This window comes from Centropristis striata, chromosome 17 (genome assembly GCF_030273125.1).
Source record: "Centropristis striata isolate RG_2023a ecotype Rhode Island chromosome 17, C.striata_1.0, whole genome shotgun sequence".
Classification (NCBI taxonomy): Eukaryota; Metazoa; Chordata; class Actinopteri; order Perciformes; family Serranidae; genus Centropristis; species Centropristis striata.
Genome location: NC_081533.1, coordinates 12,189,875 through 12,216,174, shown reverse-complemented (window position 1 = coordinate 12,216,174; position 26,300 = coordinate 12,189,875). Strand labels below are relative to the sequence as shown.

The following is a 26,300-nucleotide window of genomic DNA, read 5'->3' as shown; positions in this document are numbered from 1 at the left end:
GCCCGACAGGTTGCTGGTTAGGCTTCTTTGGTAATCCACCCATTAACATAATCATTCACGTTCAGCATTTACACACCAAGCATCAGAAGGAATTCTGCTGAATTTAGGATATTAGTGGATGTTTTTCCACAATAAAGTGCATTTGTGATGAAACACATGACCTGCAAAAAACCCCAAAACATAATAAACAAATAAAAATCCTTCAGAGATGTGGTGAAAAAAATGTAGAACATTTTCTCATGGGCCTCTAGAAGGTTGTAAGATAATCCTAAAATGTATCCGCATTCCTTTTTAAAGAAGAATATAGTGAAACAGTGTAATGTAATAGGTGACAGAGCCAGTTTGGGCAGAAAGAAGTATTCAAGAAATGTTGAGGGGAAGAACAGTATATAAAGATACAGAGGGAGACTCACAGCAGCTACATCTGCCGGAGAGCAGAAACATCCCAGATCTTCTAACTGCAAAACTTCACCTCTTCTGCTTCTCCACGCATCGTCCAGACGGTAAGACAAGCTGCACGCCGTAAGGCAAGAAAATTCATTTTTTGCATGCAGTAACTTAAAGAAAACAAAAAAACTGCACTGATGGTTAACTTCTGATTCTCTACCCCTCATTGTTTATGTCTTTTTTTGGTAACGCTTTATATTAAGGTCCTTGTAATAACCATTAATTAACAAGTAATAAGGCCCTTGTAAGTCCTTACAAGATGCTTATTAACATTATTGTGTGTTTATAAGCTTATATAAGTGTTAATAATGGCATTACAAACACCCATGACCCACCTATTATGTCTTTGCCATGCCTTTATTAATCTTATTTTGTTTGCTAATTGATATTAAAATATACTTTATTGCTCATCTATTATAAGTTAACTATGCTTTTTGCAACTACCGGATCTAAAGCGAGAACAATGCCTTATTACTTGTTAATTAATGGTTATTAAGGACCTTATTATAAAGCGTTACCCTTTTTTTTAGCGGGGAAGAGGAGATTTTTATGCACTATGTGTCAAGTTTTGTGGATATAAATCTGTAATTTAATGTAACTTTTTTTTTTGGTTTACATGTTAGAAGTTAAGTGTGTATCAGGGTTTACAACATTATATTGGAAGAATGTAATGGTTATTTCAATGCTCATAATATCTAAAAAGTTGTTGCAGCAATTTATGTGTCGATTTCATTTATTACACAGATTTAGTACAATATGTAACCAATTTTTACCACTCGAGAATTGTAAAAAATGGTCGAAAATCCTACCAAAATACCACACCAAGACCTTGAGGAACACCATATAAAAATGCATGCTGTGATTTGGTTTAAAAAACTTTTCACATTATGGAGATTTCTGCAAAAATGTGTGCAATTTGTTTATTTAAAGGAGGATTCAAATACAATTCAAAGCCAAAATGCGTGCATATGTGCATACAATCCGGTAGAGTACTAATGAAAAACGTATGTATAGATGATGTTTAAAAATATAATAAATAATAATATAATGTGTATATGATAAGAATGAATGAGAATTATACCACTCATATAAAGCAAAACACAAATATATCTATTTTAGAAAAAAGAAAGTTATACCTCCTATTATTCTAGGATTTATTTGTTTACAAGGCGAGTATTAAGGGATAAATTATTGCAAGTTGTTAAAGTTTGTGAATAACAATTTTAAAAATTACAAATTGACTATGACAAAGAAAAATGTTTACTATTTTTATATAATAATAATATTATTTAGTTTGTTTTTGCTTTCCCCCCCTCAAAAATAAGTTGTTGAGGAAAATACAAAGCATATAAAGTATTTGATTTTTTTGTTATTTAACACTTATTATGCTTATTTTAGCAGAGTGTTACGTCCACTGACAAAACCCAGCCAGCAGACAATAACATGACAATCAGAAAATCAAACAAAGTCAAAAGTGATGTGAACAATTATGATTTATTTTACGAACAACAAAAGAAAGACACACTAAGGTGGGGGAGGATGGGACAAGTGATTGTGCCAAAAGAAAGTTGAAACAAATATAACAAAAGAAGGCCTATCTAAACTAGCTGTGAAGAAAAACAAACAAACAAAAGGCCAAACTAACTTCTCTACAACAAAGGCTTTTCAAAACAATACAGGGGTGGCACAACCAATAAACCTAATGGAGTAACAGAAAATAATCTACGTGATTGCAAAATGTACAGGGTACCCCCAATTTACCTAGTCCTAACCTCACCACCACAAAATAGCACTAAACCAGTCGAATTTAACCCTTTATCAGGCAAAGAACTATATTTGGTAAGTTCAGGTAATATTTCAAGAAAAAAGTTGCAAATTTACTAGATTAAAGTGGCAAATCTACAAGAAAAAAAGTCGCAGATTTAAGAGATTTAAAGTGGCAAATCTGTGCGAAAAAAGGTGCAGATTTAATGGAAAAAAAGCAACTTTTTTCTCCCAGATTCACCACTTTAACCCTTAATAGGGCACTGATTGAAATACTTGCAACTTTCAACCGTAGAGAATATTGGAGGATATTACATACTGCCAGAATGTGTAAAAAAAACATACGAAAATAATATTTTGAGAAAAAAGTTTACGAGATTAAAGTGGCAAATCTACGAGAAAATTTTTTGTAGATTTATGAGATTTAAAGTGGTGAATCTGGGAGAAAAAAGTTGCTTTTTTCCCACTTTTTTCTCGTAAATCTGCTACTTTTTTTCCGCGCAGATTTGCCACTTTAAATCTCTTAAATCTGCGACTTTTTTTCTTGTAGGTTTGCCACTTTAATCTAGTAAATTTGCAACTTTTTTCTCGAAATATTACCTGACTCTAACTACCAAATATAGTTCTTTGCCCGATAAAGGGTTAAATGTCAAAGCACACGAAACACCAGTCTCAAAGACAGAGACACAACAAGAGATTGGCCAGCTCCACAGGTGGAAACCAGCTCTTCAGGTGGATCCCAATCAGATAATTAGCACCTGGGAAGGACACAGAAAGGAGGGGGGGCAGAAACACACACACAAACAGTCCTCTGGCACGTAACACAGAGGAATAGTGGAATTTATATTCCAATTATTGGATTATATTTTTTTATGCATTTATATAAGAAGCCAAGGTAGGGCTTATTTTAACTCCTTAATATACAAAAAAAAATGTGATATTATTTAACATTTTTTAAAGTAACTAAACTAGTAAAAAATATAACGTTTGCCTCTAAAAGTAGTAGAGTTGAAGTAGTTTACTTGAGTGTTTCTACTTTATGTAGCTTTAGAGGTACCTCAAAAGTATAGTTAAGCACATTAGTTGATTATATGTATTCAGTGACATGCTGAAAACCTGCTGAAAGATGTTAGACCTGTTTGTACCAGCCTGGATTTGAGTGACAGCTTGACTGCTAATAAACAAGAGCTTTGACGTCTGTGGAGGAGACAGAAAGTTAGGATTTACATATTTTGCGACTCACCATGTAAACTTTATCTCTCTCAACTCTCCGACAGTTTACTGCCGGGGCTCCATCATGGCGAAGCCAGGTGCATTGCTCCTCCTGCTGGCAGGTAAGCAGCCTTTTAAAATAAAAATAAATAAATAAAAAAAAGTTTTCACTGTCACTGCATGGGTTTTAAAGTGAGATGCCCCCACAGTGATGGCAGATTTTCATTGGGCAATACATAGCAATACAAGTCATTTGACATTTAACCAGTTGCACTGACTAGTTGTGATTTAGTTTTCACTAGTAGAAATTATATTTTGACATGTAAAACTCAGTATGAATAGAAGTCAGTGGTAAAAGTTGAGTAGTTCTTAGTAAGTTACAGATATCTATAATACAAATTTCCACTAGTTTGGGTTATTACACATAAAAATGAATTTCATATATATGTAACTCAGTATGAATAGAAGTCAATGGTAAAAGTTGAGTAGTTCTTATTAAGTTACAGATATCTATAATACACATTTCCACTAGTTTGGGTTTTTACACATGAAAACTGAATTTCATAAATATGTAACTCAGTCTGAATAGAAGTCAATGGTAAAAAATTAGATTAGTTGTAATAGCGTTACAGATATCAACAACAAACCTTTCCCCAACTAAGTATTTTACACATCAAAATGTAATTTTAGATATCTGTAACTGAATTTTGACTAGATGTTGATGGTTTAAATTAACTTGTTTTGACAAAGTTACAGATATCAATAATTAACATTTCCACATCTTGGGATGTTTACAGATCAACATTGAATTTTGCACATCTGTAACTCAGTTTGAATAGAAGTCAATGGTGAACTTGACTAATTTCACTTAATTAGCGGATATTGTACTAAATTAATTGTTGGTATCAACAATTGACATTTCCACAAGTGGAAACTAAATTATGTATGTCAATAAATAAAACAATTTAGATAAGAAAAATTTAATAAATATGATATGAATTGAGTTATAACTACTCACATTTACATTGGATACATAGTCTATATTCTGACCCTCAGTTTCAATGGATGTCAATGGTAAAAGTTTACTAGTTCTTTTTAAGTTACAGGTATCTATAATACACATTTCCACTAGTTTGGGTTTTTACACATCAAAAATGAATTTCATATATGTGTAACTCAGTTTGAATAGAAGTCAATGGTAAAAGTTGAGTAGTTCTTATTAAGTTAAAGATATCTATAATACACATTTCCCCAACTTAGTGTTTTTACACATCAAAATGTAATGTTAGATATCTGTAACTGAATTTTGACTAGATGTTGATGGCTTAGATTGACTTGTTTTGACAAAGTTACAGATATCAATAATAACATTTCCACTTGAATAGAAGTCAATGGTAAACTTGACAGCAGATATTGTACAAAATTAATTGTTGGTATCAACAATTGACATTTCCAAGTGGAAACTAAAATATTTATGTCGATAAATAAAATTATATAGATAAGAAAAATTTAATAAATATTATATGAATTGGATTATAACTAGTCACATTTACATTGGATACAGAGTCAATATTCATATACAATATCAATATGTCAATATTTTGACACTCAGTTTCAAGAGATGTCAATGGTAAAAGTTGACTGGTTGTAATTAAGTTACAGATATCAACAAGAAACATTTCCACTACTTGGGATTTTTACAAATCTAAACTGATTTATAGATATGTTTAACTGAATTTGAGTACAAGTCAACTGTCAAAATGGACAAGTTGTTATTAAATTACAGATATCGAAAAAGAACATTTCCACTGCTAAGATTTTTTTGTTTTGTTTCGAGGGATGAACATTTTTACTGGAGGGAACTGTGTTGTGTTAGACTCTCTACAATGAAAATTACATCATGAATATGTAGGTTTGGAATTCAAAGTAGTCAAAATGTAAATGTTGATAATTGCTATTACTGCTACTGATTAAATGTTAAATGGACTTTCCCAGAGCAAGTTAAAAACATGTGCTCATCCATGAAATCATAACAAATGAATACCTTTTAACCACCATAAGTACTTAACCCTTTTTATGCACAACATGGGTCTAAAGTGATCCGACTGAGTTTTTATTTTTCGATATCTTTGCAATAAATTAATTTCACCATTCAGTATTCCAGGTTTTCCTCAATAAACTTGTTTTTGATCATTATACATCCCAATTTTTTGTTTTCATTTCTTACTTTTTGAATAAAAACCCTTTTTGTATCACTACACTCCTAATGCACAACATTGGTCAAAAATGGCCCATATCCATTTTCAATGTTATTTCATGTATGGCTAAGTGTTTCTATTATACATCTTTGAAATAAATGTATTTTATCATTTATTAGTCCAGGTATTCAGTAAAAGTGCAGTACAAATTATTATTATTATTATTATTATTATTATTATTATTATTATAGTATTAGGTAATTTAATTTTAAATCAAATGTGTGTAAACTTGATGTTATAACACAAAAAATATTTTTCTTCATAAAGTATGAAGGGAAAAATGGATAGAATGATCTGTTGTAATAAAAAAAGATATTCAAATAACACTTGGACTATTCAATCATAAAATAAATTGATTAAAAAAGATAGAGCAAAGAAACACACAGCCAGCATGAAATAACATGCACTGTAAAAAAATGTCTGTAGTTTTTACGGTGGAAAAAAATGCTAAACCATGACAGTAAAGGACCGTAAAATGATAAATGGGTTAATTCCGTTTCAGTAACAATGAAACACCGTAAATGTTTCTATCAGCCAAAACAGTATTTTTTACAGAAAAAACAAAACAATAACATTACTCCACTGTAAAATACACTGGCACCGTGTTTTTTTAAACAAATTATACTGTAATATATATGCAAGCCATCACTGTAATTTTTGCATTTATCTTTTGTAAAAAAATACTTTTTCTCACTCTTTAATGTACTAAACACATATCTCACAAATATACTGCAATATTTAATGGTAAAATCTTTAATTTATGAAGCATTTATAAAGAATTTTCTTGTCAGTTATATGGCAAAACAGCATTTCTTTTGATAGAAAAACTTTTTATTTATACGGTAAAAAAGATTTTTTACCGTAATTTTAATAAAAGTTGCACCGTATTTATTACGGTAAAGTTCTGACAACCACAGCTGCCGATTTTTACCGTAAAAACAACAGGTTTTTTTTTACAGTGTGAGAAATATAATTTTTGACCCATGTTGTGTATTAGAAGGGGTGTCCATATACTGTGCATCAAAGGGTTAATTGTATGAATTAATGCCCTTAGATTGAAGCCAACTCCTGCAGTAATTCATACTGAAGGAAAAATATATTCTATGGTCCTGATATTTATTTAAACGATTGATTAAATCTTTCACGCAGAGAATTCATTGTGTTTATAAATGTCATTTAAAGTCAAATGTGTGAATTGGGAATGAACACGATTAAAGATTACTGTATAATATTTATTTTACCCTTAAATTCATGCTGTAGTTGCTGCTCATCTTGGTGACATCCAGTCTACACCAATTGCTGGTGAAGAAAGAAACCATACGGTTGACATCAGCAACTGTACCATCCACTTCTTTGGACGCCCGTTCTCAATGATAGATGTGAGTAGAAATAAACCATGTTGAAAAGTCTGAATATTTATACATTTTTAAATGTATTAATAATTAATTAATGTTATGAATGTGTGTCTTTGTTTATGCAGGTGTTCTTCAAACAAGATTCAACCATTGCACTTTGTTTCAAAAATAATGCAAATGACACTGCACAAGATTGTCTTTTGCTACTGAATGGAAATATAACAAAATTCATAGCGGCAAATGTGACGCAAGACAAAGAGAAATTTGAACCAGAAGTTTTGCCACGCATCATGACATCATCATCAGATTGCTCTGTTGCGCTGGGTTTTGGTGAGGATGAAGGTGATATAATGGTGAGTCATTATCAGTTATATATATATATATTTATTTATTTATTTAGTCATTTAGCAGACGCTTTTATCCAAAGCGACTTACAGGAAGAATAAAAGCAAACAATGAAGGTATAGAGCAAAAAGAGCTATTAGTGCATCAATAAGTGCTAGTGACAATTCTTTAAGGAGTAGAATTATCGTGTATATATATTCGTGTTATATATATTCTGAAAGCAAATTCCTAATATTTTCTGTTCCTTGTCTGTTTTTGCTTTCAGTGGAAATTGGGATTATATCCATTTGGTGTACTTGCAGCTGTCAGACTTTATCCTCCTTATCTCTCGACAACTGTAAGTATATGTGTGACATAAGTTTAGTCTTAGAGATAAGCCTGAGAGTATTATTATGGCAAATTGTCTCCTCATCTTTATGGCAAGTTAACTCAGTTTGAATAGAGGTCAATGGTAAAAATGGACTAGCTGTAATAAACTTACAGATTTCCAGGGTTAATAAACATTTCCACTAGTTTGGGTTTTTACACATCAACAATGAGTCAACAATGTGTTTGATATATCTGTAACTCAGTTTGAATAGAAGTCATTGGTAGAAATTGACCAGTTATATTACAGCTAAAGATACCTAGTTGTAATTAAGTTACAGATATCAACTAGCATTTCCCCAATTTGCTATTATTACACATCAAATTTGAATTTTAAAAATGTATAACTGAGTTTGAATGGAAGTCGATTGGCAAAAATTGACTAGTTGTAATTAAGTAACAGATATCAGCAATGAACATTTCCCAAATTTGGGATTTTTATACATCAAAATGTAATTTTAAATATAAGATAACATATTTCTTTATTATTTTATATTTAAAATATAATAATAAAAATTATAATATCTAGGTGAATTTTAGTCACTGCACAACAATAGACGAGTTGCAATTAAATTATAGATAATACAATAAACATTTACCCCTTTTGTGATTTTAACACATCGAAGCTGAATTTTAGACTATTAGACTATTTAGACTATTATTATGGCAACTGGTTTCAGGCATATCGTTTGTTATTTCAGCTCCTTAGAGTTATAGATTGTAGCAAAAATCATAATCACAAGGTTGAAAGTGGGAGTACTACATTCAATACAGTCACTTAAAGATTTAATTGACAGGGTACTGAGTATTGCAGTATTAACCTGAATTTTTGTCTAATCCTTCCTTTCCTAGAAAATGGAAGCATGGGTTGCAAATACAGCTGTGAAACCATTCTTGCCTACTAATATCAGTGATGGCTTTTTTTGGGACATATCTGGATGCAGAGCGTTGGGTAGGTAAATCCAATGATTCGTGAAGAAGGGATGTTATTCCTCATTCTTACATTTTGGTGAAGAATATTAATTAAACTCATTAAACAAACCTTCTGTCACCACCCAGGGGAGGTTCTTCCAACTTATTCAGAAATAATCCACCGGGAAAACTGCACCAAGGTCAAATGTAACGCAAATACAACCACCTCGTCAGAAAGTACATGTCAACTATATGAGGAGTGCCTCGGAAACAACATGTAAATATGTTTGCTTTATATTTGGAAGAATGTTTGAATATAAGTTTGACTGACTGATTTAAAGTAATGATGGGAATTTGGTCTCCTTTAGTGAGCCGGATCATTTGGCTCAGCTCACCAAGAAGAGCCGGCTCTTTCGGCTCCCAAATGGCTCTTCATTTGACCATTTATACCTTTTATAATTCAACCAAATTTAGCGCTATTTTGACTTGTGATTTGTAATTGAACACATATATCAATTAAATTTCAATAAATTGCTGTAGTCAATTGTATTTACAGAAATTAAATGAAACTCGCTTGAAGAAGTACTCTGCTACACAAAGCAGACAGAAAATACCTATAAAAACCTCAGCATAGAAATTTAAAAAGGACAGCTATCAACATTTTAATTTTTTTTATTCAAACACACACACCTAACAAAACAAGTAAAGTACTGAAAAAATATAAATTAAAAGCAGCAATCAAGTAAATGTGTTTTGTTAATGCCAACTACTGACATCTGGACAAAAAAAAACCCAAAATATTTTTGGTATAGAGTAAAAATAATAAACAACATAATAAAAAAGACATATAATACAAGGTGCCAAACAGCAGCACCCAACAGTTTTAGGTGTCTCAGTACCCACAGGTACTTTTTCTAATGAGAAAAGTAAAAAAAAAGACGGACGTGAGCCGGCTTCCATCGTTCACTTAAAAGAGCCGGCTCTTTCAACCGGCTCGTTCGCGACCGAGACATCACTAATTTAAAGGGTACTGCACACTTCAACATGTTTTTTTGAGTATATATGAGAATATTGACAATTCTTACTAAATGTATAAAAATCTGTGTTTTATGGGTTGATAATGGCTCAACAAACTTAATTAGGATTTTAAACAGGTTGGTGATTAGATGCCTGAAAAAGTTTTTACGTTGCAAGTTCTGAGTTCGTTTTGGGTAGCCCTTGTTGAGAAATGCATTGAGGAAACCTTTAAAATTAAATGATCTGACTCCAACACAAAGTCCTCGCCTATTTCTCTGCGCCAATCGTTTGATGGGGAATGATGAGCAGGAGACGTCTGAGTTCTCAGTTTAACATTTTATTACAATACGCCAAGAAATGTGCAGTTACAGAGTCTCTGGGTTCAATCTACGCATCCCTGACATGACATTAGGCTGGTCAGTTCATGGAGGTTGGACCAGTCTACTTTCCCTGAACCCAGTTTTTATATCCTAACAGAGGTTTTACTAAGAATGTAGGTAGGTTGATCTCTTCCAGAAGGTGCGTCCCTCTGGAACCGTTGATTTGTTGTTATATTGTGGACACGTCATGTCACCAAGCAGAGAAGACAGTTATCTTTCTGCTCAGCACACCATGTCCATGACCTGACCTGTTACCAAAACATTCAACACAACCTTCTGCCTTGTTATGACTTGCAGAGATATGATTGGAGACACAGATTTTGCAATGTCCACATAAAATATAAAACATAAAATATATCTTTTTGTGATGATAGAATCTTACTAAGTTTAAGCAGATGGAATAAATGTATTTCGTTTTGATGTATCTAGAGTAATCATAGTTTTAAAACAATATTAGCACATGATCATTGTATCAAAGCATCCTGCATGCACACATATAGTGAATTACGCATGCATAGATCATGACGTTCGTCACACAGAGACAGACAACAGAGACAGAATAACAGATTATTTCTAACACCCTTTACATTTCAAGTGGGTATTAATTTTCCTCAGACTTATATGAACTGGAAGTAATAATAATAAAATATAAATACCTACCTATAATAAAAATAATAATCATAACGTCTCTTTCCATCTCCCTCAGGTGTCACTTACCCTCTGCCCTATGCACTGTGACTGGACCCAATGTCATAGATTTTTTCAGCAGAGTCCACACTGTCACTGATCGGTGTGGATACCGTCTGCTGAATTCGATTTATTTTGCGATGGCGGCGGTTTTCCGGGAGCGACGCCGCAGAGACGTGCCATTTTTGGACCATTTAATGTTTACGCAGGTTCCGTCAAATGAAATCTTTTACCTGGAACAAGCTGGAAGAGTTCGGGTAAGTTGCTACATCTGCCATACAGTGGTGGTGGCTTTCGAATAAGATCGCCACCACCAGTGTAGGTAGAATTGATTTATACATATTTAACAACCTATGTGTGAAATTTCATTTACGTACAGAGATTTACATGTCTAATTACAATGAAAGCAGAAAAGACCATAAGCCAACACTTTGCGACGATCTTAAAAAGTGTGTCTGTATTTTCACTGGACTGTAATTTATTTTGAAGGACAGAAGAATGGTCCAGTCGTGTTGGTAACGATGGTTGATAACGATGATATTTATTTGGTTTACCCAGAAAAATCCAATTTCCCCTGAGAAAATATCAGCAGCGGCCATCGTTTTACAGCGAGAAGTGTCCATTAGCGCACGGCTAATTCACCGGCGTTAGCGTCCTCTTGCTGACTCTGGTAAACCCGAGGCTAACGTACACGGTTAAAACGATATACGGATTGAAAGATAATACGTTAGACTTTAGTTTAACACCACTAAATCAATTGGAAACAGAAAAAGATAATTTATATTAACAGTTAATCTGAAATTTTGATAGAATGTTAGCCAAAAGCCGCCTGATGTGGGACTCAGTGACATCATTTACATTTTCTGCTACTTCTATTTGACTACATCTCAGTAGCAGAGATTGTACTTTTGACTCAATTTATATTATATATTTAATATAAAACATGATGAACAAATATCAGCTAAGGTGCATGTAAAAAGATTATCAATAAATATCACAAATGTGGAAATAGGCACACATGCAGAGCATATATGAAAGTCTTCTACTCTGGCCAAGTCTGACCACCTCTTAATTACAATTGACAACTCCATAGTCCCTCCCTCCCCCCGAGTAAAGAGCCTGGGTGTCATCCTCGACAGCAGTCTTTTATTTGAATCTCATATCAACGATATCACTCGATCAGCATATTTCCACCTGCGTAACATCAAGCGTCTCCGCCTCAGTACCGCCATCCTTGTCAACGCCCTGGTTACCTCCCATATAGATTTCTGCATTTCCCTCCTTTCTGGTCTACCTCTCAAGCTTCTGCATAAACTCCAACTGGTCCTGAATTCAGCTGCCCGGATCATCACCAGAACCTCCTCCATAAATCACATCACTCCTCTCCTCCAACAACTGCACTGGCTACCTGTTAACCCTTTGATGCACAACATATTGACACCCCTTCTAATGCACAACATGGGTCAAAAATGACCTGCATTCATTTCCACATCTTCAACTGTATCAACAGCTATCTAACTAATTACTTGTACAGCTATCTTTCACACTTATCAAATATTTTGTTAGGGTAAGGTTAGAACAATTGAAAAAAAAAAAAAAACAAGACTTACATGTTCCAGATGTGTAAAGGGAGCTGTGCTGAGCTGTGAATATGTTCCTACTCCCAAACAAAGACATTTTCCCCGCCAAATTCTATTATAAATGCATGCCGGTCATTTTTAACCCATGTGTGTAAACTTGAAGTAGAAGTACAAAAGCTGTGCTTGTTCAAAAAGTAGGAAAGGAAAAGATAAGAGGATGATTTGTGCGGAAAAAAAACTTCCAAGATATTTACTAAATACATGGAATAATAAATGATAAAATATATTTATTTCAAAGATGTGTAATTGAAACACTCAGACCCATTTTAGACCCATGTTCTGTATTAGAACTGTAGTGATACAAAAAGGATTTTTATTCAAAATTGAATAAAGGAAAACATAAATTTAGGATGTATGATGATCAGAAACAAAATAATTGAGGAAAACCTGGACTACTGAATGATGAAAATAATTTATTGCAAAGATATAGAAAATAAAAACTCATTCCGGTCACTTTAGACCCATGTTGTGCATCAAAGGGTTAAATACCGCACCGATTACAAGATACTTCTTCTCACTTTCAAGGCTCTTCATCACCTCGTACCTCCGTACCTTTCTGATCTCCTTCACGCCTACACACCCTCCAGGACCCTCCGATCCTCCTCCTCCATGCTCCTCACTACTCCTCCTGCCCGCCTCTCTTCAATGGGGTCCAGAGCTTTTAGCCGCGCTCTGGAACTCTCTCCCACAAACCATCCGTGACATTCCCTCTCTCTCCACCTTCAAATCACAGCTCAAAACTCACTTGTTTAGATTATTTAGATTAGCCTTTTCTGTTTGACCTTGCCATCCTCATTTCTGCTCTGTTTGTTGTTTTTATGTAGTTGTTTGTTTTCATGTAGCTGATTGTGTTCTTGTTTTTATTAGGGCCCGGACTTGATTAAAACAATTAATCTAATTAATTAGAGGCTTTGTAATTAATTAATCTAAATTAATCGCATTTTAATCGCATATAAATATTTGATCTGAGAACAGTGAGAAGTAATTTTTTTCACATGGATTTTTAGTATACCATTGAATAATGACTGAATACATAAGCTTAAGCAACAAAAATATTGTTTATTTTTGTTCAAGTCCAACAGATCAGTGCAATTTTTGCCATTAAGTGTAGCAATAGCATATTTAGAAATATAGTTCATTTCATAAATTCAGGTAGCCTATAGGTAGGTAGACCTTCTGTAAACTAGAATACTTTGGTTCTTTAAGTAAAACATAGTCCACGCTAGCTACCACACTAGCCGCTAGCTGCTATATGTTTAGCATTGAGGTGATACTTGAGGCTGGATGTGCTCCGGTGATATGTGAATTCCTTGTTGCATAGCAACACAACCATGCTCTTATCGACGCTTCCATCCGTTGGTTTTTAGTAACTAAATGTCCCATCATCCACGGGGCCAACCAAAGCGTCTCATCAGCTTCTTCCTTCATGTTCACTGTGGTTTGTTGTTGTCTGAACTCATCAATGCTAGTTGGTGCTCTAGTATAATCGGTCCGCCTGAAACTCATCCAGTGAGAAACGTTCCGCGGTGAAAAAATAACTTCACAATTTTTTTAACGCGTTCATTTTTGTGTAATCAATTAATCTTAATTAACGCGTAAAAGTCCAGGCCCTAGTTTTTATCTAATGTTTTTTGCTGTGTTTGTAAGGTGACCTTGAGTGACGTGAAAGGTGCCCATGAATGAAATGTATTATTGTTATTATTTACTAATCGGTTGTTTTTTGCAGGTTGGTCAAAAGGTACTAAGTCTCAACGCCACGGCACTTGAAGTTCATGGTGTTTACTTGTCTGCGGATGCAACCGGCGTTACTGCCAAGTTACCTAAAGAGGGCGTTGAAATCTTCTTTGATGGCAACACCGTCCATTTGTTAGGTAGGTAACTGAATCCTATCTGGGTATTCTTCAGGGCAGGACTTCTGTTCTTCTATTCATTATGACAGCTGTGCTTATAAGGTTGAAAGTTAACTGGTTTCTCTTTTAATTGTTTCTTGACATCAACCAGTAAAAAAACAACTGTCTGTGGGCTTGTGTGGCAACCTCGTTGATTCCACAATTACCACCACAATGCCTGAAATGAGAATTTCGTCGCCTGGGTAAGACTTCACCTAATGGACAGACTGATGCAAGTAAAGCTGTAAACGTTTCCGGTTTAACGTGCCACGCTCTACTGTTTGTCACTCCCTAGCTGTCTGGATGGGTACTCTGACGCTGTAGACAGTACAATCAACTGTGCCCACTCAACTGCACGGTAAGAACTGACATCATTATCATCCGATCAAATGGCACAAATCATAATCACGACTGATTTTTTTAATGTCAAAACTGAGATCATGATTATTTCATAGAATTACTCAAGGACTTTGGAAATATCTATATAAAATTAGATTGAACTTTAAAAACATTTGAGTGACAGTGGATTTCACTGAACTTGTTATAATTAAACTGAAAAACATATAAAATTAGATAAATGCATTTAATATGAGAGGATATATATAATATACATGCATGTAGATAAATTGTATAAAAATAAATACAATCAACAATGATAAGTGCACTTCAAAAACCTACTTTAAAATGATTAAACAACAAAAATACTGTATGTTGTAGTGCGCTGCCACATCCTACTGAAAACTCCCGAACATATAAAATGTTCGGTTAATGTAGGCCTATATTCAGCATATTTGAGTCACTAGTTAAGTGGGAGAATTATTGTGGAATTAAAAAAACGGCACCATTATCGTTCCGTGTACGTGACGGCCAACAGATTTCCGCCTTGTAAAAGACAAAACAAAATTGGAAAACGAGTTTTCCCAATTTCCATTTAGAATTTCGGGTTTCTTGCGGATATTTTTCGCAGTTGTCATTCCACACGATCAATCGCTCTCTTCGCCTGTATCCGTATCATGTCCGTTAAAAAAATGTGATCAATGCAAAATCAAGAAATAGCTTTCCACAAACATATTTTAACTCCCCATTTCCATTTATGAGCAGTTAAAAATGGAACAAATAGTCATTTTTTCCTTTTCCCATTTCTATTATAAAAGCAAAAAAAATTGTCCTTTTTTTTCTCTTTCCTTAACCTCGTTTTCCAATTTTGGTTTTCTTATTCCAAACTGAAAATCTTTTGCCCGTCACCTACACGGACCATTACTGTTATATGTTTATTATATAAAAATCGTAATATAAATGTATTTGATTATGTGCCCAGTTCTACATCCAGTGGCGGTTCTACACAGGGGCCTACAGGGGCCACTGCCCCTGTGAAGAAGCCCTTGGCCCCTGCTGTGGCCCCTGTGTCAAATTAATAATAAAATGATCAATTTTTATGGGATGAACAATTCTTACCTATTTTCTGTTCAAACAATATCTCATCATACACAAAATTAACCCAGAATGTGTATATTGTATAATAGTTTAATTGTGCAATAAAATCTTTCAAAATAAAAGAAAGTAATTGTGCACAAAAATTAGAAATGTCATTGTCATACAAAAATAGTTGTTATTGTTGGCAAGTGTCATTGTTTTAATCAGTGTATTTGTATCTTCCAAATATATTTAAATTCGATTTTTTTAAGGGTTTGAATGCTTAAATATCATCTTTGCCATTTTTTAAAGTGCCCCTACTGGCCCCTGCTTGGCCCCCACAGTAAAACTGGTCTAGAACCGCCACTGCCTACATCATTAACTGTTTACCGTTATATGACTGCAGGAATAATTCTGGAATCTAAACACTCATAATGCTCTTCAGAAAACAAGTCATTTACTCTTGATCTTCCTCTCTGCACGGCCGGATCAGCTGTCAGCTCATGAATCAGGCACCCTTCTCTGCTTGCCACGAGCACATTAATCCATCGAGCTACATCGAAGCCTGCATAAACACTACGTGTGTCTACCCGTCGAAGGACGGTTTCAGCTGCCAGCATTTTGAGGCTTACGCCAAGTCCTGCAGCCTGCTGGCTCCCAGTGTCAATCTGCAGAACTGGAGGTCACCGACCCACTGCCGTAAGATCCCTTTTATTATTGACGCACAGAGAGTTACTTTGGGTTAAATTAGGTTTGTCACGATGCTAAAATTTTCAACTCGATACCGATACTCAAGAAAATATTCGATACTCGATACCATTTTCGAAACCACAAGGATAAAAACAAAGACCCCAAAAATTTAACAGAAATATTTTTATTAACAAGAAAAATGCAACATGTAAAAATTAACAGGACAGAATATTTTCTCTTAGGTTATTAAGTTAACTGATATACTGTATGTTTTATGTGGTAATTATGTTTGATGTTTGTTTGTGTCTAGTTTTAGTTTTAATGTTATTTAATGTGTTAAAGTTCTTATTTATTATTCTTGTTTTATTTATTTATTTAGGTTGGTTTTGTCATTTTGTTGTTGTTGTTCTTTTTATTTCTTTTTTTTTTCTTTTTTTACTGTGTTTGCCCATTGGTGCCTTATGTTGTGTTTTGTTTAAATTAATAAAAATAATAATAATAATAATAACTTAATTATTTTTTTAACAGAACCACAGGTTAAATATTTATAATAAAAAACAGTTGTGCAAAAAGAAACTGCAAACATGATAACAAGCTTCAGATACTCGATACTTTTGAAAATGAGTATCGTATCCGGATACAATGTTTTAGTATCGATACTTTTTTGAGTATCGATACTTTTGACAACCCTAGGTTAAATACATCTTGCACTGTCTTTCATGTTTAATGCTGCAGCTCATAAAGTAAAAAAAAACAGGTCTTCCCCTCAGAATAGTGGAAAGAAAACATCCTAAACAAACATTTAGGTGTTTATTTTATTATATTTTGTGTTTTGCTTTCACCTAAATTCACTAAAAGTTAGCGTTCTATTGTAGCATGTAGTACCGTGAACATAGTCTAAACCTCGTCATCACATCATCATTAGAAAGCTCCCACTCTCCTGCACAATATTATGTGTTTTACATGTTCTATATTGTTGTTGCTGCGAATTAGATTCAATATTTTGTTTTAAAATAGTAATTGCCATTAAAAATGTAGGAAATCTTTAAAGGCTGTTCTCTCAAAATTAGTTTTTTCCCATAAATCTCAACTTCAGCTCCACTTACATTCACCAAACTTAACAGTTTTATTCCTAACTATATTCTGAAGGTTTTTACAGAGGGGTTTGTGTAAATATCATTCATACCCTGATTTATAGAGCATTTTGTTCGACAGAAATTGATTTTGTATGGTAAAAAAAAAAGGTAAAAACATGGCTTTCCTAGGGGAAAGTCCTAGAGGGCGGGAGAGGACCATCCAAAACATAAATATGGGTCATTTTTTACTGCTTGTACAAACGAGCTATGGGGTCGTTGTTGATGGGAGACCAGTCTGCTTTTTTCCCAAGTAAATTTCCATGATGGTCCACCTGAAGGACAGTACTTAGCCTCTCAATAATCATTTCTACGGTAGCTCCCCAGAGAATAAGGTGGATAGAAAAGCAAGTACAAATACTCGTGAATTGAAAATGTTCTATTGTTCCAGACCAGTGGAGGACTTTCTTCTGTCCATCACAAAGCTCCTTTTTATGTTCATGTCATGTATCCTCTAATGTGTCTTGTCTCCAGCTGCTGCCCCTGAAGGCTCCTGTCCGGACAACTACTGCAGCGATCATGAGTTCTGCGTCCCGTACCCATACCACTGCCACTGTCGGGCCATTTTTGCCTCCAAGTACAAGCCAAAGACTTTCGGTACAGTGCAACAAAGGCAACAACCTGAAGCTTAAAGATGCAAATTGATTTGATTGATTATATCGACTTTATTACAGGCTCTAGACCCAATAGCAAGACATACAACATAAAAAGGAAAAAAACAAGAGATACATAAACACATACAGACATATTCTTATTCATGAGAGTTTTAAAAGGCATCCATACCAATGTTTCCACAGATATGATTGATATCTGACCGAGCTGCACCTTGGTGCTTGTGAGCATCATTATAATACAGTTTTGTGACTCATCAAGTCGAGACATAAATTTAAACATCAGGTTCCTCAAGAGAGCCTGTAAAGTGCTTAGCCCTGAGTCACAAAAGAGCTTACTAGCACTGCTACTCCTGGGCTTTTTCAGTAGTATCCTCAGACAGTCATTGTATGCTACCTGAAGTTTGCGCAGGGTCTCCTGGCCATGATTGATTGTTAATTATGCAAACATCTGGAAGACGCATCGCTCTCTTCGATTATAGGTTTCGGTGGAGAGCTATGACATTATCAGAGCAAACTGACTCTTACATGTTGAGTATCTAAACCACAAATACAGTAAATCCATATTCAAGCGTTGGTATTTTTATTTGTTTGTTCTGTTGGGTGTTCAGGCGGGCCGACAATCTGCAAGGCGAACTCTGCAACTGTTTCTCTGGTGGGATGTCTGCTGAAGGACCATGGCATCCATCACTCCCACCTGACCCTCAATGACAAGAACTGCACAGGTGACTACGACAGCGAGAGCCACATGATCACTTTCAGCTTCGACTCCACTAACACCTGCGGAGCCAAGGTCATGGTGGGTGCTCTCCTCTGGTTCTTTTACAAACAAGTGTTCCAAACAATAGGACCACTTAGTAAATTTGTTCCTGCCCTCAAGTACGTTCTTCTGAGTCAAAGTGCTTAAGATCTCTGCTTGTGGCGTGTCGAGGTTCTTCACTACGAGCTCCAGATGGAGATCTTAAGAAAATAAGATTAAATGAACTCATTAGGTTTTCTGAATACATGTCTGTGTTTGTGTCACAATCTAGACGAACAAAAACTACACCAGCTTCGAAAACAGCATCATGGAAAAGAACGTCTCCGCCACGAGCCTCATCACTCATGAAACCCAATTCGTTCTTGACTTCTCCTGCTCCTACAAAACGCCAGAAGTAAGGACTATGTCCTTCAAGATCAAAGACGGGTGAGTTAGAGGCTGGCTGAGCTTTGCTAATGTGCAGCTTGTTGTTGTTGTTGTTGTTGTTGTTGTTGTTGCTGATGTGTTTGTGTGTGCATGCTCTCCAGCTCTATAGAGCAGAAGATTGTTTCTGGATTTTGGAATTACACTCTGATAATGAACGCCTACACCGACCCTGGCCACCTGAACGCAGTCAAAATGAATACAAAGATCCGGCTGAACCAGAGGATCTGGGTAGAGTTGAAGGCGAAGGAGCTGGGCGGCAAATTAGTTGCATTGGTCACTGACTCCTGCTGGGCAACCAACCTGCCAGCACACGATAGCAGTCCGAAATACGACATTATCGTAAACGGGTGAGAAGAAACGCTGTGACTTTTCCGGTGGCTGTAGGAATTAGCTGCAGCTATTGTCATCATGTCCAATTTTCTGTTTCTGAGCAGATGCCCAAACCCTGCTGACAACACGGTGAACGTGATAGGAAATGGTATGGGAACGTCCAACTCTTTCTCTTTCGGCATGTTCGAGTTCATAGGGGGAAGTCCCGATGTCTACCTGCACTGCGAAACGAAGCTGTGCGCCACATCGAGCCAGTCCTGCGCTCCGGTAAGCAGGAGTGGAGGAAATACAGTACTCCTTTACTTAAGTAATGAAACAATAGAAAAATACTAAATGATGAGTACAAGTCATGTATAAGTACAGAATTATTTATATTATATGATTATTATCACTAATGCACTAATTTATGTATATATGTACTGGGTTGTGCAGAAGTGTAGAAAACTTAGTTTTGTATAATATTTTCAAGTTTTCAACTTAAATAACTCGTTTTAAAAAAGCGTCTCAGAAATAACTAGAAAAGTGCGCTGAGGGTCCTGAACTATGTTAAAAAAAAACGAACATTTTAAAATGTATTTGCTTGTCGTCTTGCGGAGACAGACCTGACAAAGCATGAATTCAGACTTCTTTTAAATCTGCATCATATTATGTTTTTTTCTGCATACTTTCGATCATTTTTTTGCAATTAATTCACGGCAAAATCTGTTTGTTTAGGGTTCGTACCACTGTAGTAGCGCTAGCAGAGCTGTACTGGCAGCCATCCAGTTCCTGGAGAAGTTGGTAGAACTCAGTTAGCTTTGTGTGCCTCTGGATGATGTTATTAATTCAGGCATGATGGAGCTTTGTATTCCAATGTTTGCAGGCAAGTTGTTTAATCACAGACTGTATATAAATAATGGATGTAGTCACCGTGACGTCACCCGTTGGTTTGTGGCTGGTTGGAAGCATCGAGTTCAGTGTTACACTCGTCACCATCTTGTTTCCGATACGGGGAGCAGACCATATCTGGACTGTGGAGGAGCGAGAGGGATCTGATCACTGACTACAGCCTCTCTACACCTCAACCTGACTGAGAGAAGCTGCTGCTAATTCATGTTAGCATTAAGTGGAGCATTAACTGGGATGTTCATTTTGTCTAGCAGAAAACAAAAACAAAATGTTTGTTACTTACCTCAGAAAAATGAACAGTGACTCCTTGGAGTGTCTGTTAGTCCAACCAAACGCTGAACAAGACATTTTTACTGAACAAAACGTCCAAATAAACTACCAAGTTATAAGACAAAACCGGTAAAAGTCCTTTTAAAAAACCCAAAACTTTATTGACATGTTGCCGTGGTTATGCATTGTTCTGCTTCTCTCCTGATGACGGCTTGCCTTGTTAGTGACCTGTCAATCAAAGGTGGCCACGCCCCAAATCATACGATTCTTTATCTTATATTTTCTTCTGAATTGAACCATTATTTACACTATTAACATCAAATTGTCTTGAAGAAGATTTTTTTACTAGCAATTGAGACCATAGTGTTGTCCTAAAAAAATTTCTGAGATAAACCAAGTGAGAAGTTTTCTCATTTTGTATTGAAATGGATGGACCCAAATGCTTCTGCAGCAGCCGTCATCGGCCCCTATTGGAGTTTTCGGTAGAATGGAGCTTAAGGCACTTCCTGGTTTGCCTCACGGAGGTTGCTACTTGTGTTTAATCAGCAAACAAACACAAATGTGTTCCAGCAGTTTGTTGAAATGAAAAGCAAGAGGTACCAGGATGCAGATGCGCTGCAAATGGGGCCTGCAAAAGCATAGGTCAGGTTTGATTTTAGTTGGCCAGTTGTCGTAAATGCCTTCACTGTGTAACTGAAGCAGTTTTCTGATCACTTGCAGCCACAGCCGGACAGAGCAGTGAGAAGTCAGTGACGATATAAACTAATCAATAAAATATGTCTTTCCAAAACTGTGAATCGAGTTATAAATGTGCACTAAATGAGGAGAGCGAGTTGGAGAAACACACGTATGCACAGACGGGAACACACGCATGATCCTCTGCAGGTGAAAAGTTTGTGTGTCTTGAAATTAGGGCTGCACAATTAATCGAATTTTATTCGTGATCACGATTTTGGCCACCACGATAAAATTAACCTGATCGTTGTCAATATTTCCATTTTAAAATGTGGGCTGTCCTGCATATCTAATCAAGCACTTTCTACACCAGTAGTCCACCAACCATCACGGGGCGGGGCTGTATTTCTTCCCTGAAAAAAGCCTGGTTGCTGATTGGATAGAACGCTAAGCAGGATTTGACGTAATACTCGACACCACATGCACCATTTGTAAAAGCCGGCGAAGCAGTGTTGACAACTTAGCAACTTTGTAGCTATATTTAGCGACTTTTCAGACCCCCTTAGCGACTGTTTTTCAAAAAAGCGACTGGCGACAAATCCAGTGATTTTTTCTGGTGTTATTGGAAACTGCTTCTTACTCTTCTTAACAGCTAAGAAGAGTAACGAGAAACGAGTCGAAGCGGCACAGTCGTCCTGCAGCAGTCTCTCCCAGCTGCAGAGCCGGAGGGGATGTTAACCCCTTAGCGTCCAGTCTGCAAATTTGCAAATTGCTAACAGGCTAACAGTTAGCTCTGTAGCAGTACAGTGTATGTGCTGCTGCTGCAGGAAGTGTTCACTTAGCGATCTCTGTTTGTTTACAACAAGCACCGGACACTAAAAACTGTTCCTATTGTTTGTTTAAAAGTAGTGCAATAAAAATACAGATGTTTTCCCTAACATGATGAATAATCTTGTTTAATAATCGTGATTACAATATTGATCAAAATAATCGTGACTATCATTTTGGCCATAATCGTGCAGCCATACTTGAAATAAACAAATATGCATCTTAATATAATGCTATTAAATATTGTATATAACTAAAGGGACATTATGAGTGACATTAAATATGAAGTCTAACCATCCTCTCCGTCTCACAGACTTGCGGTGGTGTTAAGAGGAAGCGGAGATCTGCCTGGCAAAGTAAAGCACAGAAACCACGTGAATCTGACAGCCCAGCCCTCATGAACATGATCTGGAATGATGATAATTAGACAGCTGCCCTTTTGACAGATGATATGGTATGTATGGGTGTTATTAGTTTTTTTTATATGATTTGTTTTTTGGGGGGACAGAAAGCTGGGAATCTGAAGATAAATCCAGAAAACATTTTAGTTAAGTTTGTCCTTTGGATGGCGCTGGAGCATAGATGTGTTTAAAGTTAATTACAATCAGACTGTTAGATATTTTTTTTTAAAACTTTTAACCTTCTCTCTATTTAACCTTTAAGCTCACCAAAGATACACCGTTTATCATCAAAAGGAACTGTAAAAACAGTCAAAATGAAGCTTAAGCTTGTGATATTTCTGTCAAAAATCACTTTATTCTACATGTGTTTGTAATGACTAGATCCTGTTAAAAACATTAAAAGTGAAAGTTTCTTTGAGAAAAAGTAACCAAATTTAGGCTTAAAATTGTGATTTCAGTCAGTTTGTAATAACTAGATCCTGTTAAAAACATTAAATTCTGCTCCTCATAGACACTGTGAAGACATGATTGATTCTGCTGAGACGAACGGTCACGTGAAAAATATTCACTGAAAATCTGTTTACACAGAGCTGAGAGGAGAGGACAGGAAAGGCTGTAAAATGTAAATAGTTTAATATGTATAGCATGTGGAGACACAATTTTATTTTCCAATATTCATGACACTTGTGGGCACAAGTGTTGTTTATATGAATTCTATCTTATTCCAATTTTTAAAAACTAATTTATCAGAGAAATGAAACTTGTATTTTTCCTTTTTTATGATTTATGTCATTATAACAGTGTTATTCTGCACAAATTACATGCTTGAGTTAGTAAGTGAGTAAATAGTTTTGTTTCTTTTTTTTTTCATTTTACTTTTTTCAGTAATTTTGTGTTTTTTTGTAATTTTACGTCTTTTTTGGAAATTTTGTGTCTTTTTTGGAAATTTTGTCTTTATTGTTTTTTTTTTCATCATTCATGACTTGTGGTCACTTGGAAAAGTGTTTATATATGAAGTCCATTTAAAAAAAATAATTTATCAGAGAAATTAAACTTACATTTATTCTTTTTTATGATTTATGTCATTATATTGTGTTATTCAGCACAAATTACATGTTTGAGTTGTTCCCACTTCTAGCCATGATTGTGCTGATTCCAGGGGGGGGGTGGACTTATAGATTTTATATATATTTAATATATTGCAGTGAAATTCGGGGCCACAGTGAGTAGAATGTCAAAAAAGCAATAAAAAAACAAACAAAACAAAAAAACGCCCTGAAACGGCTTGTTGGGGTTCAGAGGGTTAAAGGATAAATAATAACTAATGATGATGTTTTGTCTGGTTGTTTTCTCAGGTGATTCTTTCAGCTTGGAATGAGTCAGTGGTTTGGAAAGAGTGTTTGAAGGTATCTGCAGAGTCTTTGGTGGGTGATTCAATCCAATGATTCCTGCAAATTATTAATGAGGAGATCATAATATTAGAAGTGATTTGTGTAATGAAGACAAATAATCAAAGAAGGGTTTTGAGGGTTTTCTTTATATTTTGGTGACCGGAAGTTTAAATAAGCTTTGTAGGAAGAAGGTTTTGAGATCCAGTGGAAGGAGATTTCTAAACCTCTAATATGTGTTTCTGGAAAAAAGTGTTTGAAGTTATCATTGCTGTGAAAGAAGATGTTATTGTCATCACGCTGATCTTCAATTGACCCAACAGAGACGAGGTATATATTACTTTATTTCTGCTGATTTAATCCACTGATTAATGCAACTTTATTAGATTTTTTTTTTAAATGGAACACAATCATTAGCATATGAAAAAAATAAGTAGAAAGAATGGTTCAGAGGGTTTTATTTACAAATAATAAATAAAAGTGGTACTGCACATGTAAACACATTTTTTGGGCTGTTAACTAAATTATACAGTCATGGAAAAAATATCAGACCACCCTTTTTCTTCAATTTCTTGTTCATTTTAATGCCTGGTAGAACTAAAGGTACATTTGTTTGGACAAATACAATGATAACAACAAAAATAGCTCATAAGAGTTTAATTTAAGAGCTGATATCTAGACATTTTCCATGTTTTTCCAAGGGTTTTTGTTATTATAAAAAAAAAAACCCATGGTAAATGTCTAGATATCAGTTCTGAAATTAAGCTCTTATGAGGTATTTTTGTTGTTATCATTATATTTGTCAAACAAATGTACCTGTATCTGTATAACTGAACTGTCATGCTGGTTTCAAAACAGTCCTGAAACTCAATAGTTGTACTTGTGTTGAAAATGAACATTAAATATTTTAATTAAAAAAAAGTTTTGTAGCAAGACCTTTTCAAGATCAACTGAAAGGGAAATATGATGTGAATTTGAATTAAATTGTGATTGTTGTTAGATTGAAGTTACTAGAAATTAAGAAATTGTAGCTGCAACTACACCGATACTTGCTGTTGTACCGTTATTATGTTGTTATTATTATTAGCATTTAAAAAACAAAAAAAACAAATAAAGGGAGTAGGTGAAAAGAAGCAAGTTTCATTGAATTTATTCATTCATTTATCTTTTTTCCTTAGGTTTAGACAAATTAGCCCTTCTTTAGCCCATTCATAATCCAAACACACTAAAACTAATCGTAATGGTGTATTTCTGCTCTAAAAGCATTCAAATTATTAGCATTTTTTGAAAAAACTGATCAGTCTTCCCAACTGTTTACTCATCCGTATAAGTTGAAATCTTTATAATATTCTGTACTGTGAGATACGCCATTATTTTTTATGCTATAGAGAATATCTGATAAGATTCTCCTGATGTGTGTGATGCAAAATCTGTTAGGATTCCCAACCTTTGAAAAGTATGTTTTCTTTAAAAAAATCTTCGAAAATACACGCTTATCTTAGATCTAAGAAACTGTGAAAAAAACAAAACAAAAAAAAAAACAGGCATTATCGTCGAAATTTGAACTTTTCATCACTCCTTGTACAGATCATAGGTTTTTAATTAAGCTTAAAATTTTAATAATTCTGTCAGTTTGTAATAACTAGAGACACTGTGAAGCCATGATTGATTCTGCTGAGACAAACGGTCATGTAACAAATATTCACTGAAAATCTGTTTACACAGAGCTGAGAGGAGAGGACAGGAGAGGCTGGAAAAATACTAATATTTCGATATGAATAGCACATGGAGACCCAATATAATAGAATTAGAAATAGAATACCCAAAAACTGCAGTTCCTTGACTGACCACTTGAGGCTGGCTCCAAAAGTGAGACAATCCTCATTGACATGCATGTTAAAATGTCAAAATTTACGGGGAAACTATATACGTTGGCAGCCATGTACAAAGCATTTTTTGTTTGTTTGGGTGAATTGTTATCCAACCCACTGATATTATTAACCAGGTATAATTCAGAGGTCCCACTGGCAAACTCAACGTTCTTTTTTTCTTCCGGAGGGTGTAATCAGAATATAGAAGTTAGGCTATTTTGTCGTTTTTCAAAGCGGTCATGTGATGTCTGACATCATGCTATCTGAATGAAAATAGGCTCTCTGTGTTCCGACAAGTCTCCTCTTTACATACATGCACCCAAATTTAGTTAGTTAGTTAGTTT

General features: G+C 35.0%; 1 protein-coding gene across 1 annotated transcript; it reads left to right on the top strand.

Annotated features, from left to right (window-relative positions):
• Positions 1-367: 367 nt before the first annotated feature.
• LOC131989180 (alpha-tectorin-like) lies at positions 368-24,694 on the top strand. Its single transcript, XM_059354379.1, has 19 exons — positions 368-503; positions 3,489-3,545; positions 6,942-7,060; positions 7,162-7,389; positions 7,647-7,718; positions 8,600-8,699; positions 8,807-8,936; positions 10,763-11,000; positions 14,110-14,254; positions 14,385-14,475; positions 14,568-14,630; positions 16,179-16,384; positions 17,983-18,105; positions 18,731-18,918; positions 19,151-19,305; positions 19,407-19,652; positions 19,740-19,902; positions 22,610-22,750; positions 24,053-24,694. Exons 1-18 carry the CDS (start codon positions 368-370, stop codon positions 22,721-22,723), a joined length of 2,574 nt encoding a protein of 857 aa, XP_059210362.1. The 3' UTR covers positions 22,724-22,750; positions 24,053-24,694.
• The last annotated feature ends 1,606 nt before the right edge of the window (positions 24,695-26,300 follow it).